The sequence below is a fragment of the Pithys albifrons genome, chromosome 16 (assembly GCF_047495875.1).
Source record: "Pithys albifrons albifrons isolate INPA30051 chromosome 16, PitAlb_v1, whole genome shotgun sequence".
NCBI lineage: Eukaryota > Metazoa > Chordata > Aves > Passeriformes > Thamnophilidae > Pithys > Pithys albifrons.
Window position 1 is genome coordinate 323,602 of NC_092473.1, and position 15,790 is coordinate 339,391.

Here is a 15,790-nt window from a genome sequence, read left to right on the forward strand (position 1 = left end):
CAGGAATGGAGATGAGGTGGGATGGTTGATGATGGAGGGATGGAAATGTTTGAGCCTTGCCATGGCTCAGCAGTAGTCTAAGAAGATTAGTTCTGGAGCTGGATGCTGCTGGCCCTGTCTGTAATAGGCTTCACTATTGTGGCTGCTCTTCCTGTGCAGATCAGTCCAGGGCATCAGTGCTGTGCTAGGACACTTGTATGTGCTACTTCATTCAGAGACAGGAGGGAGCTGCTACACCCCAGTGTGGCACTGGGTAAAGCTGCCGGACTCTCACAGGTTTCTGACCTGGAAAAGTTAGGAGCAGAGCCCTTAGGAAGATGTCTGGATACAGGACCTTTAAAAGGACAGTAAGATGCTGTACTGAATTATGCCTCAATTAAGAGGAAGAAGGCATGCAAAATGTTCTTGTATCTCCAGACAAGCAGGTATTTTCTGGGCTGGAAATTACTGAAGTACACAACAGCAGCAAAAGCTTCACAGCTTGCCTGAATCAATCCTTCAGAAGTGTTACCCCTCCTGATTAGATAATGGTGTTCACACGAGTTGCTTCTCTCTCCCCCCCCACTTCCCTCCTGCAGATCTATAACTCGACACGTGACCCCATATTCAGTCTGGAAATCAGCAAGGAGGACAAGATTCTAAACTGTGAGCCATGAAGAAAACCCAATGTTCTGAACTCTGAGCAGCCATGCAGTCCTGGTAAGGAAATGTTACTCTTGTTATAGATTGGGACTGCTATTGATTAATTGGACAGAAAGACAAACCATCTGGTGGCAGCAAGGGTTGGTATTGATGTCCTTTCAGAAGGGAGAGACAGCCCTGAGCTGCAAAGAACAGCTCCAGGGAAGTGCAGCAATTTAACTGTTTATCTGCCAGCGCTGTGCACTGCCAGTGCTTTAGGGGTTAAATATAGAGCTGACCTTCACAGCAGCAGCAGAACAAGTGCTGTCAACATAGCTGGTGGATGCAGCAGCACATGTTCCTCTCCTGAACTTTCACAAGGTGTCTCAGCACCACCTTGGCCACGGTGGTTTGTATGTCCACTCAGAGCTTCCCTGGAAAAGGCAGGACACCAGGACACTGGAGGGCTGGACAGTGGTGAGACCTTCTGTTCTTCGAGTAGATGGATAACAACTTATGCAGGGAGTGCTGCTGGCAGCATGACCATCTAACTCTCAGGAACTGGACTGAGAGCTCATTCAGTTCCCACTGCTGCTGAGCAGCTGCCAGCTCAAAATGGCTCCCAGCTATTGGTAGGCTGGCTTTGATTTGAAGCTGAAGCCTCATCAAGGCTGTTGGTTCCCTTGGATGCAGCAGCTTCTCTTGGGCTTTGCTGTTGATTTCATTTGATAGACAAGTGTAAACACTGCTGGGATACAGCATCATCCAGGTCAGGAGCTGTCACTAATAAAGAGGGATGCTTCTGTGTTGGGATGTTGTGGGTTGATGCCCCAGGCCTCTATAAACAAGCGGTGATCAGGTAAAGCATCTTTGCAATGTTCACTGGGGAACAGACTTGTTTGGAACCAGGTCATTCTCCTTCCTGTGGCTTCAGTTCTGGTGTGACTGGTGTGGGCACCTCAGACAACGGTCCTGTGCTGTACCTGATCTTTGTGGTCCTTAATCCCAGCAATGGGACCCACAGGATTGTTGTGGACTGAGACATGAGTACGATAAAAGTGCTACAGAATTACAGACCATCACATCTCTCCTTAAACCCTTCCTGACACAGGGCTTTGTGGCCTTTGTCCCATATCAGGAGGTGCACAAGGCAACACATGTAGAAGTGTAGGGAGTGGGTTGTAAGTCAAGGCCTCTGCCCTAAAGACAGTAGAGCTGTCACTTTGGGTAGGGGGTCTCTGAAGGAGGACTTTTCCTGAGTATTTGTTTTTTGGTGTTTCTTCATCATCTTACTGCACAATGGGAAAGGACTGGGCCTGTAGCACAGGCCTGCTGTGACTGAAGCCCTTCCTGATTTTTAGAAGAGATTGCGGAAAATTAAATTAAAATAGCTTATTGTGGAATGAGCACAGGTATTCTGCAGGCTTTGCACAGCCCAGTGTTGGAAACAAATCTCAAAATATGTGCCCCTAATTTCTTGCTGCAGAAGGATCTCTGCTTTGAAGATGTCTAAGCAGAACTAAAAGGGAAACAATGTAGAGCTCTGATGTTTGTCTCAGAAAATGTATTTCAAAGAGTTACTGTCCTGGAAAAGCAAGTCCACATGATCCCTGAACTGTCAGGCAGGATATAGTAAGTGCCTCCAGCAAGGCAGACACATCACTCACGTTCTGGGCTCATCTTGAACACTAGAGGAAGCTCTTGCACACAAGGAAACCTCCTTCCAGCAAATAATTATCACTAAGCTGCTGCCTAATGGGAAGACAGATTTATCATGAGGAAAATATGAGATGCATTACGTCTGCTGAGCAGAATTACGTTAGGGATTATAAAAGCAGCTGGATTAACAGATTTCTTTGCTTGTAAAAAATGAAATGGAATAGTATCTCCTGTAGCAAAGCAGCAGTTGTCCTTGTCTGACTCCTGAAATGGGGTCAGTACTGCTGTCTTGTGATCTCCAGACAGAGATACAAAGGCAGCAGCAGTCCAGCAGTTTGGGATGAGCATCCCAAAGCACATCATAACCCTGAGTGCCTCTGACTTCCCACTTCTGTGCCCGTCACAGGGAATAATCACTTAGAGAGGGGGAATATCAAATAAATGTTTTGATCTTCTCCCATCAGGTCAGCCATTGCTGGATACTCTCTGCCAAACCACTTGCCTCGTGTTGCCCAGGACAATCCTCCAGGGTTCAGAGCCCCCACCTTATGTGGACCTACTGGATGAGCTCCTTGGCAGAGGTTTCACAGTGAACAGAGCTCATCTTGCTGTGCTGGACACACCACAGGCTCTCTGCCTCTCTGAGACACTCAGCAGGGTCAAGGGCAGTGTGGCAGCAAAGGTATGGAACACTGGAGTTGGGCTTTGCTTGCTTGGCACAAAAGAAGAGCCTTTTAATGCCCTGCTGTGCTAAGCTGGCTGTTTGCTCTGAGCAAACTTGCTTAGGTAGCAGTGTTCCAGCACTGCCTCTGGGCTCTGACACCCCTGGTAAGTAACATATGCAGTGTCCCTTCCTGGTGTTCCTGTATCCCTGCTGGCTCACTGACCCCAATTGCAACATCATTACATGTGAATGTATCCGTAATGGCAACAGCCCATCCATTTTTTTAACATTTAAATCCATTCACCCATTGGTGCACTATTATGTATGTTCTGCTGCTGTATCCTGCCTTGTTTCTTCATATAAATACAGTTTCTCCTTCTCTTTCTCTAATCACATCCCATTAATCCTCTACTACAATGCTGAACAACCCTTTCACTTTTTGGACTTTGCCCTGGAGTCCTAGGCAGGGGTTTTCCACCTGCAGTGCTGCAGCCAGCTCTGGGATCCCCAGCACAGGAAGGACATGGACCAGTTGGAGCAAGTCCAGGGGAGGTAGCAAGATGATCAGAGGGGTAGAGCAGCTCTGCTGTGAGGAAAAGCTGAGAGAATTGGGATTGTTCAGGCTGGAGAGGGGAAAGCTTTGGGGTGACCTAATTGTGGCCTCCCAGGACCTGAAGGGAACCTATAGGAAAGATGGAGAGAGACTATTTGCAAGGGTCTGGAGTGACAAGAAAAGAGGGAATGGCTTCCCACTGCCAGAGGGCAGGGTTAGGTGGGATATTGGAAAGAAATTGTTCCCTGTGAGGGTGGAAAGGCCCTGGCGCAGGTAGTCCAGAGAAACTGTGATTGCTCCACTCCTGGAAGTCTCCAAGACCAGGTTGAACAGGGCTTGGAGCAACCTGGTGTAGTGGAAGGTGTCCCTGCCCATGGCAGGATGTGGAATGGGATGAGTTTTAAAGTCCCTTCCAATTCGTGCCGTTCTGAGATTCTCAGTTCGTAGGTGCTGACAGCTCAAGGCTGCAGCGCAGTGTGGGGCTTGGGCAACTGTTCATGAGGCACGGCCTGTGCTGCTGGGGTGAGCAGATGTGGCTTCACAGCAGCAGAATATTGGGCCCACACGGTTTTTCTCTTGGTATAGAAGCCCACCATGTCAGGAACCAGCCAGGGCAAAGCAGGAAGGTGGAATGTGCAAGTAAGTGCTGTCAGCAGCACGGGGAAAGTACTTGCAGTGGCAGTAGCAAATCAACAACCACCCAAGGGCTGTCAGATCACAGCAGTCCCTCTGCAAAACATATTTGTGCTTTCAGCTTTTCAGTTAATCAGTCTTAGGTGTTATCTGTAATAAGAGCAGGTAAGACCTTTTCAGGTTGTGATTTTTTAAACTGACAACTCTTTGAAGTACATCTGTATGGAACTGCAATTACATCCAGCAGCCAATTAGTGTAAGCACAGCTTCCTTCTCCGGTGGGTCCCCTGAGGATCCATCCCTCTGCACATGGAATGTGCAGCTCTCTAGGAAGGACAAAACAAATCAGCATGTGGGGAGCAGAGCCATCCCTTCTTCCTGCTGTCAGAGTTTAATGGCTCTGGGCAGAGCTGGCGTGCTTCCAGAAGGGTCTGGCACTGCTGAGCTAAAGGTGAATGTTACAGCCTTTGCTTTCCCTCGCTGGAAGGGAGATGGACTCCTTCAAGTAAGAGTCACTACTACACTATCTCAACATTTACCTTATCTCCCTGTTCCTGCTTGCAGCATTGTTAACGTCTGAATAACACACCCAGGTAACCTGCTTACTCTCACTCTGAGAGAGGGGAGCAGGAGTAACGGTGAGCTGTAGGAGCAGGTGTCAGTTCAGACTTGATTCTCTCAGTGTGTAAGCATGTCGCTTTGTGGCTCCAGCCTCTCCCACAGCACAGAATTAGACTGATTTAAGCAAAGAGCAGCACCCAAGCTCTGTTCTTGCCTCTCTTGCAGCATTCCCTCCTAAAGGATGGTTTGTGCCTGGTGCTGGCAGCACAGTGGGACAATGCTGTCACCTGCTTTGGTTCCCTGCTGGACAGGTAAGTGAGGAGATGGCCCTGCTCACCCTGGTACACAGCTTGTGCTCTGAGGGAGGGGACTTCCTTCTATGTAATTCCAGTTCCGATGAGGGCAGGTGCCACTCAAAGACAACCTGTTCTTCACAGTTATCTTGTTAGTCACTGAATCCTGGAATCACTGAGTTTGGAAAACACCTTTAATATCACCAAGTCCAGTCATCAACCCAGGACTACAACCATCTTCACCATTAAACCAGATCCCCAGTTGCCACATCCACATGTGTTTTGAACACTTCTAGAGACGGGGACTCCACCACTGCCTTAGGCAGTGTGTTGCAGTGCTTGACTATACCCTGTCCATGAAGGAACTTTCCCAATATCCAGTCTAAACTTCCTCTGGCACAACTTGAGGCCGTTCTCTCTCCTCCTGTCCCTGTTCCCTGGGAGCAGAGCCTAAACACTCCCCAGCTCCCCCTTCCTATCAGGGAGTTTCAGAGAGCCAGAAGGTCCCCCCTGAGCCTCCTTTTCTCCAGGCTGAGCCCCCTCAGCTCCCTCACCTGCTCCTGGTGCTTCAGACATTTCCCCACCTCCCCTCCCTGGACATGCTCCAGCCACTGCATGTCTTTCTTATTGTAAGGGCACAATACCTCAGAGTGTTCCACAATTTTAAAGTTGTGTGTCCTCAACTCAGGACCTTAAACACCAAGTTGTGTTGTTTGTTGAGGATCTGGAGTGTCTGTGAGGTTTGGCAGGATGATTCCATGAATATTTCCCTCTGTGAAATAAGGACTCACACTGGGAATAGACCTGTTGAATCAATAAAATTCCTTGGAGAAATATCTTAGCAGATTTTATGTTTGCTATGGAAAAAAATTACTGAAACACCAGAGAGAAAAATAAAAAATTAGCCTCTTAAATAAATCACCAGAAATGCTATGTAGAGGATGTATAAGGCTGGAAAAAAAACCAGAACCCCTCTGCAGGGACTGATTAGTGAAACGAAGTGATTAGCAGGGCAATTAACCCTCTGTTCCCCAGAGGGAAAGTTTCCCTGCATAGGCACCGGTGTTTGGCAATGGGATGTGTAGCTTGTGCACATGGTTCCTCTGGCAGAGGAAGCAAGTAGAGTGTTCTCTGACATTCAGTGAGGAGCAGGCCAGGAGCCACACTGATGACACTGTCCTGACTTTGGCTGGACCATCTGGAGGACTTCCAGATCATGCTGTCAGTGGAACAGGAATAAAGAATTCAGCAATAATGGAGTTCACAATCATCAAGGGGATCAAGGTTGAATGTCCGGTTTGTAGGCACATCAGAGTTCTCATACTTTGATGAAATGTTACAGGGCCACACCCGGGAAGAACATTTGGAACAAATTTCAGCAGTAACTTTTAAAAAATGTGTTTAAGGTAATTGGAAAACATAGACTTTGCTCCCATTCATTTAAAATCATACCCTTGGGAAGCCACATCCCAAACCTTCCACCCTGCGAGGCACAGCACTAAGGAGAGGCAAAGAGCAACTTCCCCAAGACCTTTCTGCTGAGTTTTCTTCCACTCTTTTCCTGGTTTACAGGGACAAAAGTGAGCTGTTGGGTATCCCAGAGATCACCGAGGTGGTTCTGGGACAGTGAGTGCCAGTACAAAGCCCTCCACCTCTGTTTTCCCCAGAGTGATGGGTGCTGCTTAACAAGATCAGCTGCAGACCAGCAACTCCTTCTCCTGTAGGCTTGACATGTTTTCAGCTCCAGTCTCAAGGCATTACCTCCAGAGAAGCCTCCCATGGCTTCTCCTGCCTTTCCCAAGGAGTTCAGGGACTGAGAAGGAAGTTGCCAGGAATAGGTGCCACTCTCCCTGTGCCTTCACACCTTACTGCTCTGTACAAAGGGTGAACTTCCTTGTTGAACTGCAAAATACATGTGCATAAGTTATGGCTGTCAAGAGGCACTTCCAAGTGGCAGGATCCACTCAGCCTCTCACCCCAGTGCCAGAACCAGTGATTAGGCAGCCATACAAAAACAAAATCATATTTGCCTTCATAATCAGTGGTGCCTGTGGAAAATGGGGGCAGGAACGTGTGTCCAAGGATAGGAGGAAGGAGGGTCTGATCCTCAGGTAGATCAGCTTCAGCCAACAGGAAGTCACACCCTTGTTGTCTTCCAAGACATCATTTAAAATCAGCTTTGCCAATATGTTTGAAAACCCAGCCTGACTTCAGTATTGCCTCATAAGAACTCTTCACACCAAGACATCTTCAATTTTAGTAACACCTGAGGTTAATTAACCTTACTACTCCATCAGCCCTTTCTGTACCGTGTAAATCACTGGGTATTTATTTGCCTCTCTCTACTGTAGCTCAGAATTCCGATACCTGCCCGGGGTCTGGCCTGAATTTCAGCTGCACTGTAGAAGCACCATGGTGGAGGGATTATTTTACAGCCCTGGGACTTGATTCACAGCTGAGCCACATTTCTTTGTGCCAGGGGGAGGGACTGTTGCCATCTGTATGGAAGCCTGGGATGTGATGTCAGAGATGGGCTGTAATAAGAAGGAGGAATCAGGTGTGAGAGGAACACTGTGGGCTTTGCCAGTGTAACTGCTCCTAGTTCTGAGCCTAATAAAGCTTCCCTAGGCCAGCTCTGGTGTTGGAGAGCTATTTGGTCCCTGGGGAATTTGAAGACAGACCCTCCTTAATGTGTCATGATTGACATGCAGCAGCAGTGCCCACTCTGGCTGCTCTCTGGACATCCATCAAGGAATTATTTCTGCACCAGAGGGCAGGAAGAACAGAGAAAGGGATGAAAATAATGCAGGTGTGGGCACAAAAGCAGCCTGTGAGTTTGGTTGTCTGCCAAGAGTGGAGCCAGATCAGGAATCTAGCAGAATGTGGGTGCATGCCAAGGGTAACTCATAGAGCAGGGTGAAATCAGTGTTTGGAAGAGGTGAGGGGAAGCTGAAACACTACCTGGGAGCAGTGGGGGCCAGGGGGAGAACCCAGAAAAGGAAGTGACACAATCCTGTCCACAGACAGGGAAAAATTATGTGAGCCTTACCTTTCCAGTTCTGTCAGCATCTGGCTGCCTGGATATCTCAGTTTAAAGCATTTGAATTTTCCCTGTCATAACTTGTTTTCACAGCCCCATTTTCTGGCTGCAGGGTGGCAGAGAGAAGAATTTACAGCAGTGGATTCCAAGCAGCTCCTGAAAGGGAAGGCACGCTCTGCTTTTCATGCATGACAAATTAGATTTAGCTGCCTTAGTAGGTGATTCTGATGCTATAGTGATTACTCCTCTATGGTTTTAAGCATTTAAAAAGTACTTTCAGATGCCGGTAAGATTGTTAGGACCAAATATGTTGTACACAGACTTAGGAGCTCACCTAGTTAACACTGAACTGAACTCAATAGGCAGGTTTTGGCTAAAACACCTCCAAAACTAAGCTGCAGCAGAAGAAAATCAGAGTTTAGGTGAGGCTTTATGCCTTCCTTCCTTTAAACAACGTAATACAATCAGAAGAGAAGCCAAGTGGTAAGGAACTTAGCTGGATGTTATTCTGTCTGATGAAACATTCTTACTAAGTGTTAATTGCTGTTAGCAGGGAGCGATATTATCCCTATAGGAAGCTCATACTGAGAGCCTTGGAGGTGAAGAAGGTGTAGAAATAAAAAAAAAAAAGAACACATAGGGTGTAAAATCTTAGAGCTGTTGAAAACCACTGAAGGGAAAACTGTTGCCAAGGACAATACCTGGATATGGGGGCAGGGAGCAGGTAGTGGCCTCCAAACCCTTTTGAGAATTTGCCAGCCTGAGGCTCTGAGTGTGCACAGAGTCAGCTTAAGAGATAGTTTTGAAATTCATATTGTGCCTTTTGATTTCACTAGAATACATTTTAGGGTCAGCTCATGCGTGACTTGAGGAGGAACAGAGCAAAGCAAGGACTAGTGAGGCAGTCCCTGCAGTTTAGAAAGTCCTGGGTTTTGTGGAGAACAAGACTCTTGCACAGAGCTAACTACCTACACTTCTATGTATTTCCCACTGCCCCAGGGCCCCCATCATGCAAGTGGTCATCACTGTTAGTTGTAAAACCCAGGATTTAGCTGTGTAAAGAAGTTCAGTAGCAGATGCCTGTGACTGGAGTTGGTGGCACAGAGCACAGTTCTCCTCAGACCTGGGTAATCTGCACTCCCTGACAGCTGACAGGGCAAACTAACACTGCCTTCCCTTCCTCTTTACCCCCAGTGCCTGCTGGCAGAAGCAGTCGGTCCTGCACACTGCAGAGGATCTCCTTTTCCCCCCAAATGAGAATGAGGCAAGTAGAGAAATTTATGGTACAGATATGTGTCCTTTGTGCCTTGTGATTAATGGAACCTGTCAGTATTCGGTTTAGAAGAAAATTGTAAGTTTTATGAGACAGGGGTGGTGCCTTGTGACAGCCCCAAGCCTTGGCTTAGACTGAGTCCAGCACATGGGGGAGGTGGGACCAAAATCCTGTCAAACTGTCTCCCATACTACAGTAGTGACACAATTTTCAATCAAAATACTTGGAGATATTGATATCTATATTTCCCATACAAATTCAGTTATTTTTTCTGAAAAATCAACACATAGAAAAATATCACAGAATCATAGAATTCTTTTGGTTGGAAGGATCTCAAAGCTCCTCTCATTCCATCCCCTGCCATGGGCAGGGACACCTCCCACCAGCCCAGGTTGCTCCAAGCCCTGTCTAACCTGGCCTTGGACACTTCCAGGGATGGGGCAGCCACAGCTTCTCTGCCCAACCTGTGCCAGGGCCTGCCCAGCCTCACAGGGAAGGATTTCTAATACCTGTGGTATTTGTCAAAAAATTAGTGACAGGAAATGTTCATTCATCCCTATGGCCAAGCTAGCACATGCCCTATGTTCTGGAAGTTCTGGAAGGGGAAATCCATTCCAGCCCCTGCCAACCCTCACAGCCAAGAATTTCTTCCCAATATCCGTCTAATTCACTCTCTGGCAGCGGGAAGCCACTCCCCCTTGTCCTGCCCCTCCATGCCCTTATCCAAAGTCCCTCTCCAGCTCTCCTGAAGCACCTTTAGACACTGGAAGGGGCTCTCAGGTCTCCCTGGAGCCTTCTCTTGTCCAGCCTGGCTCCAGAGCAGGGGGGCTCCAGTCCTTGCAGCATCTCTGTGGCCTCCTCTGGCTTTGCTCCAGCAGCTCCATGTCCTTCTGATGATGGCCCCAGAGCTGGACATGGCGCTCCAGGTGGGGAGGCTGCCATGTAACACCCTGAATTATTTCAAGCTGCCCAAGCAGCTCCACACCTGCTCTGCCATTTCCAGACCTGCCCCAGCACAGCCCCAGAGCAGGGGACCCAAATACCTTGAAGTGCTTGGTGGTGGATAGAAACAGGGAACACCCAGACAGTTCTCATACCTGCCTTTATGACAGTTTAGTGGCTGCTGGTGGTGCCCAGAAGGTTCTTGTGAAGTTGAGGTGGCTTCTCCAAACTCTACCCAAGGTGAACCTTCAAACCCTGGTTCTCAGGCTCCCAGCACCCTGATTCCAGAGTCAACTCCTTGCCACAAATAGGAGCAAAAGGCTGATTCATCCAAATGGAAGAGGAGAAATGAAGCCATTCCAGGGATGGGTTGGCTGAATATTTTCTCAGTAGTTCATCCCAAGAAAGGAAACCCTGGTTTTCAGACATGTGGGCAGGTAATGGGAATAAACTGCAGAAGTACATTCCAAATCCTCAAGGTTAGTACAAAACAAATGAGATGTTTGGATAAAGGAGGCAGCACATGAAGAGTCAGGACTAGGAGATGTAAACTCCTGGTGGAAGGTGTGCCTGCCCGTGGCAGGGGTGGAAAAAGGTGGGCTTTCAATTCAAGCCATTCTGCGATTCTGTGGTAAAAGAATTGGAGTGAGAAATGGTAGGAAGTGGCCAAGCCTCTCCACTGGATTCCTTTTACTGCCTCAAAAAAAACCAGCAGGAGAGCAAGACTGTGCCTGTAATGTCATACAACACATCAGAGCTGCTGTCTTCAGCACTAGCGCTCTAAGGACTGAGCCTTAAAAGACACAGAGCCCTCTCTGAAGTCTACATTCCTCGTTTCAACACAGGCAAGACTACCCCAACTTCCCCAAAGTCGTTCAGCTGCTGTTTTCAGCCTCTTTCCCCAAGGTACAGAGGGATTCTCCACAGCATAGCTGGGACTGCTCCTGCTGCAGTGCCTGGGAGCTCTGCCTGCACAGCTCTGCAGGGCTGTCACAGCCCAGTGCTGCCTGCTGCCAGGGTGCCAGGCTGTTGCCAAGGAATGTGACAGGGCAGCAAGTCCAGGCTGGCTTCTGATTTGCTTTGAAAGGGCATTACATATCTCTTCCTAACAAAATCCCTTCTGCTTCCCGGCGCCAGGGAATCAGCCTATCAGGAAAAGGCTTACAGTGCTTTCTATGCTAGAGCAGAGAAAAAAGCAAATATAGTCAGCCCTTCTCCCTGTTTCTGGCAGTCTAGAATGCAGAATCTAATCCCTCTGGGGCTGGTGGAAGCAGGGGCTGCTCTCAGCAGCTCAGAGTTTAGACCAGGAGTGCAGTCCTGGGACAGCAGCAGGTGCAGCATGTCTTGTTGGGGGTACAAACAGCAGAGGAGCAGGTCATGTTTGTTTTACAACAGGCCTTTTGCTCCCAAATCCGAGGTAGGCTTAGGAATCAGAGTGAGATCTGAGGAGCATGGACACTGGGGAACCTGTACCTCAAAGGACGGCCCTAGGAATGATGTTTGAGCTTCTGATCTCTTCCTAATGAGTTTATGAAATGCCAGCCAGGCTTTCCAGGGCAAAGCTAATGAGCAATATCATGATATCAGGCAAAGTTCAGGAGGGTTAAATGAACATGGATTTCAAATCCTCGTGGTCTGAGCAGAGCTGCAGTCTTTACTGGTGGAGTTGAGCCAGGGAATTGAAAAGGAATATCATCCTTGCTCCCTGTGTGATTTGGTATTAGGCAATAGGAGGGAAAATAAGCTTTCCAGATGTACACTGTTTCAGTGCTGACATCTGGGCCTGGGCTAGTTGTCTGCCTCCTTCTGCAGCCACTGAGGGAAGCAAGCATTGCATTCTTGGAGCACCTTCACCTGCCCTGTGTGAAGCATCTGCCTTAGAAACAGACAAATCCACACCTTGGAAGTTCCTTACCTTCACTCAGTGACCCTGCAGATGCCATGCAGGCTTATCCTGGGCACACACAGACCAGCTCACGTCTGGAAGTGTGACAGAGCCATGGCCACCTTTAGGTGCTGTTGAACTTCCATGGGTTTCAGATGCCCATGTCCAAACTGGAATGTCTCGAGCAATAAGAGAATAGTCAGGCTGTGCTCAGCCTCAGGACTGGGATGTCAGGGCCTGAACATATCTGCTCCCCTGGAGCTGTGAGTGTGGCTGGGGTGAGCTGAGGTGGCTGTCCCTCACTGATGGTGCAGGGCCTCTCTGACCTGCCACAATCAGCACGTCAGAGCAGGGGGATGACATGGTCTCTGCATAGTCATCCCTCACAAAGAGCCCACGGATGTAGTCAAGCCTCCACTGGAAGGCAGCTCTAATCCCTCAGCTCTGCCTGGAACTCTGAGTCTGCTCCAGCATCTCCCTCCCTGCAGATACCTGAAACCTGGGACCAGAACAGGGCAACATAGGAAAAACACATCCCATCCACTCTTGGTTTGATCCTTCACCCCTCAGCAGCAGGAGAAGGGCTGGAATCTATAAAACAGATTAAAAACCTGTGAGGAGTACCAGAGCTGGCAGGAGGCCCCTGAGGACTGTGTGGGGTGAGCATGAGCACAGCATCTCTAGTGCTTTATGATGACGTGGTGCCCCATTATCACAGCCAGGATTGCAGGATTGTCCTGGGGCCCTTGGCTGTATCCTGGGCCCTCCAGCTCAGAAGCTGCCATGCCAGAGCTGCTCCAGAGCAAGGTTTGTGAAACAGAGGCAGAGCAGCTGGGGGAGTGAGTAGATTTCCCACTAAGCACTTTCTGTGTTGTTGCTATTCTTCAGTTCTTTGAAAACTTGACTCCTGAGAATGGCCAAACGGTTGTCACAACTAGCAGAGGTTTCCCAGCCACCTCTGTGCTGGGATTAATCCAGCCCAGAAAACAGCCTCTGCATAAGAAACCTGCATTTGAAAAGAAGTTTCTTTGCCGTGCACAACTCACAGCTCTGCTCCAACCCTTTCCTTCTTTTCTCCCCAGGCCCAGGAGCTGCTCTGCAGCCTTTTTGACTCACTGAAATCAGAAAACATCCAGCAGACTGAATGCTAGGATTGCTAGCCAAGATGGTCAAGGCCCCCAGGCAGCCTCGGATGCCACTGTGGAGATGAACACATGAGGACTTCCAGCTCTAAGAACACCAATATTTGTTTGGCATTAAAACACAAAGTCTGAACTGTAGCATGAGCATTGGTAAGATGAGAGAGGTGGGAGGAACAATCAGCGCCCCAAAACAAATATTTCTGAACTGTAACCGTGGTTTCTAACAGAATGCATTCAGAGACAGTCTGCTTGTGTCCATGGAGCAAGGTTTGGAGCATTCCTCTGGCTGGGAAAAGCTCAGGAAGTAAAGGAAATACAGTGTGTTTACTGCTGTCTGTGTCTCAGATACTTGGGAACATCATCTTCCCCAGACCTCAAAGACTTCATGGAGAGACTCCATTTGCTGCTGTTACTGTGTTCTCTGAACCAAAGACAAAACCACAGCAAATAAAATGGAAATAGTCTGAGCGACGGTTGGATCCCTGGAGGGTTCAGTACACCAGGTAGAGCTGTTCAATAGGGTTAACAGCTGGACAGCTTAATGTTCACCTGCCTCTGCTCTAGCAGCCGTGTTGCGACTATGTGTGCTCAGATCCAGCTCCCTGGCGTTCCATGGGCACACAGCCCTGCCTTGTCTTCCTCCTGCTACAGCGCCTGCTGATCCTAGCATGATTCCTCCTTGGCTGAGTCCTTTCTAGGAGCTCTCCAGCTGGTCCTGGGAATCACTGGGAAGATTCAGCTCCTTTGTGGAAGGCTTTTCTCATCCCAGGAAGCCTCATGTTCCTACCTGCCTTACTAAGGCAGAGACTTAGACATAGGCTCCAGTCTGTGCTGGCACAGCCTCACCTTGAGTCCTCAGTGCAGTTCTGGGTGCCAAAATATCAGAAGGATCTAAAATTATTGGAGTGTTCAAAATAGGGATGTGAGGATGATGAAGGGTCTTGAGGGAAGGGTCTGAGAGGCAGCTTAGATCACTTGGTCTGTTCAGCTGGTGCACTCATTGAGGAGTGCAGCTTCCTCATGAGGGGCAGTGGAGGGGCAGCTCCAAGCTCTGCAACCAGGGACAGAACCCAACAGAACAGTTGAAGCTGTGTCAGGGCAGAGTTAGGCTCAATATCAGGAAAAGGTTCTTCCCCCAGAGGGTGGTGGGCACTGACCAGGCTCCCCAGGGCAGTGGGCAGGGCCCCAAGGCTGACAGAGCTCAAGCAGTGTTTGGACAACACCCTCAGGGACAGGGCGGGATTGCTGGGGTGTCTGGGCAGGGACGGGAGGTGGAGTGGATGATCCCCGTGGGTCCCTTCCAACTCAGGAGATTCTGTGATTCTCTGTATGCATCTGGTTCCAGACATGGCAGAGACAGCACTAACAGTCTCTGTGCATTGTCCCAGTGGTGTGAAGGCAGAGCCACGTGCAGCTGCCTGGCCACCCCACCTCTGGATGCTACAGGGAGGTGAACCCCTTCTGTGCACAGCCTTTCCCTCCATAAGAGCCTGGGGTGAGTCCTCCTCCTTCCCAGCTCACACAAACTGTGAGAGGGCAACAACTCGGAGATCTGTCTCCTTTCAGATGAATCTGAAAATGCCCAGTAAGTCCAAAAGTTGGAGATCTGGCCCTGCAAACTTCACTCCATCTGTGGGTAACAGTCCTCACTCCACCTCTCTCCTCCAGACCACCCTGAAGCAGGCAAAAGAGATTGGCACAGCCAGGGGAGACATGGACAGAGACCACACAGCATTTCAGTGTCAGAATCATTGAATCAGAGACTGGTTTGGGTTGGAAGGGACCTTAAAGCCAACCCCAGCCATGGGCAGGGACACATTCTGCTAGACCAGGTTGCTCCAAGCCCCTTCCCACCTGCCTTGAATGTGGAAGTACCCTCCAAACCTCTGCTCCCCAGCACTGTTCTGCCTGCATGGGCTCTTTAGGCTTTGTGATGGAACCAAACATCTGAAAAGCTCCAGAAATGAGCTGATGAGAGAAGCAGGCAGCTGCTCCAGTCCCTGGAGAAGGCAAGGTCCTTGGAGTCAGCCTGTCAGAGAAGCTGCTCTGCTCCTGCAGCTAAGTAGGCCATTTCCTGCACTCCAGGCGCATTTCTGTCATGCTTGTAAAGCCATGTATGACTTTGAAACAAATGAAAATTAAAAAGATCCACCCCCAGCACTCGGGGAATTTGATCTGAAAAAGAAGTGTGTGGAATAAAACACAGGTAGAGAGCGACTGGGATGAGGCTGTGGAGCTGCACACAAGGAAAGGCACACGGGGCCAGAAGCAGCCCAGTGTGGGGGCACGGGGGTCACCAGAGCTGTGTCCCACCCACCTGGGACCTCAGACCTGTAAGAGTGGGGTCATGGGGAGCTGGACAGCAGGAGGTGGTGCTCTGGGGACTGTCAGCAATCACCCTGGAGTGGTGACATCCAAATAGGATACCCCCAGCCCATCCAGGCTTGGCAGGAGCGCTCCCAGCTTTGCAGCAGGAGTTGAGACCATGACTCTTAATTCAGAAATTAATTCATAGAATAATAGA

The 15,790-nt window shown here is 49.2% G+C and overlaps 1 protein-coding gene across 1 annotated transcript in view; it reads left to right on the forward strand.

Moving 5' to 3' along the window:
* Positions 1–13,725, forward strand: part of DNAAF8 (dynein axonemal assembly factor 8) — a 103,280-nt gene extending 89,555 nt beyond the window's left edge. The window contains 5 exon segments of the mRNA XM_071571512.1: positions 579–699; positions 2,745–2,962; positions 4,917–5,002; positions 9,219–9,288; positions 13,207–13,725. Coding sequence (XP_071427613.1) covers positions 579–699; positions 2,745–2,962; positions 4,917–5,002; positions 9,219–9,288; positions 13,207–13,275 — 564 coding nt within the window. The 3' untranslated portion in view covers positions 13,276–13,725.
* Positions 13,726–15,790: the final 2,065 nt, after the last annotated feature.